The sequence below is a fragment of the Condylura cristata genome, unplaced genomic scaffold, assembly GCF_000260355.1.
Source record: "Condylura cristata isolate star-nosed mole 26May11 unplaced genomic scaffold, ConCri1.0 scaffold00006, whole genome shotgun sequence".
NCBI lineage: Eukaryota > Metazoa > Chordata > Mammalia > Eulipotyphla > Talpidae > Condylura > Condylura cristata.
Window position 1 is genome coordinate 711,863 of NW_004567107.1, and position 696 is coordinate 712,558.

At 73.6% G+C, this 696-nt stretch overlaps 1 protein-coding gene across 1 annotated transcript in view; it reads right to left on the reverse strand.

The window, feature by feature from the left end:
* INPP5E (inositol polyphosphate-5-phosphatase, 72 kDa) overlaps window positions 1-696 on the reverse strand; it is a 27,338-nt gene that overhangs the window by 1,388 nt on the left and 25,254 nt on the right. The window contains exons 7-9 of the mRNA XM_012721176.1: window positions 542-682; window positions 352-471; window positions 25-161 (exon numbers count right to left, since the gene is read on the reverse strand). Of these exons, the coding sequence (XP_012576630.1) occupies window positions 25-161; window positions 352-471; window positions 542-682 (398 nt within the window). The remainder of the gene's footprint in view (window positions 1-24; window positions 162-351; window positions 472-541; window positions 683-696) is intronic.

Sequence of the window (696 nt, forward strand, 5' to 3'; positions counted from 1 at the left end):
ACCCGCCCGGGCCGCTCCCTAAACCGCCTGCGCGGCCGCCCGGCGGTCCTCACCCGCGTCCGAGCGGTAGGGGCTTGTGTCCGGCACGTTCTTGGGCAGGGCCAGGCCCTGGATGGTCTTGGTGTAGTCCAGCAGCCTCTCGCTGACCTTCCCGTCCCCGGCTGCAAGACCGTCTCGTGGGGCCCGGCAGCCCCAGGCCGCCCGCGGCCCCCACGCCCGCCGGCTGCGGAGACCTGCCCAGTCCGGCGGCAGCACGGCACGGAGCCCAGAGCGCTCAGCTCCCCCTGCGGGCGCGGCAGCTTGGCGACCCTCCCGCCTCCCGAGGCCGCGGGCGGGCGGGGCCTGACTCACAGGTGAAGTGGGACGTGATGAAGAGGAAGGAGGTGCCGAAGAAGGTGAAGCCGACGCCCAGGGCCCCCTTGGTTTTGATGTGCGACACGATGCGGGTGGTCACCGTGGAGCTCTCCACCTCTGTGGGCGGCAAGAGAGCCCGTGGCGCCCTGGGGCCCCGCGCCCCCGCACCGCCCAGCGCAGCACCCACCTGAGCAGAACCAGATGAGGTCCCTGCGGATGAGCACGGACAGGTGAAGCGCGCCGTGGGCGGCCGAGTGCAGCATGACGTAGTGGGGGCCCAGGGCCTCCTGCAGGCGCGTCTCCCACTCCCGCCTGCGGGGGCCACAGCGCCTGGGCAGGGCC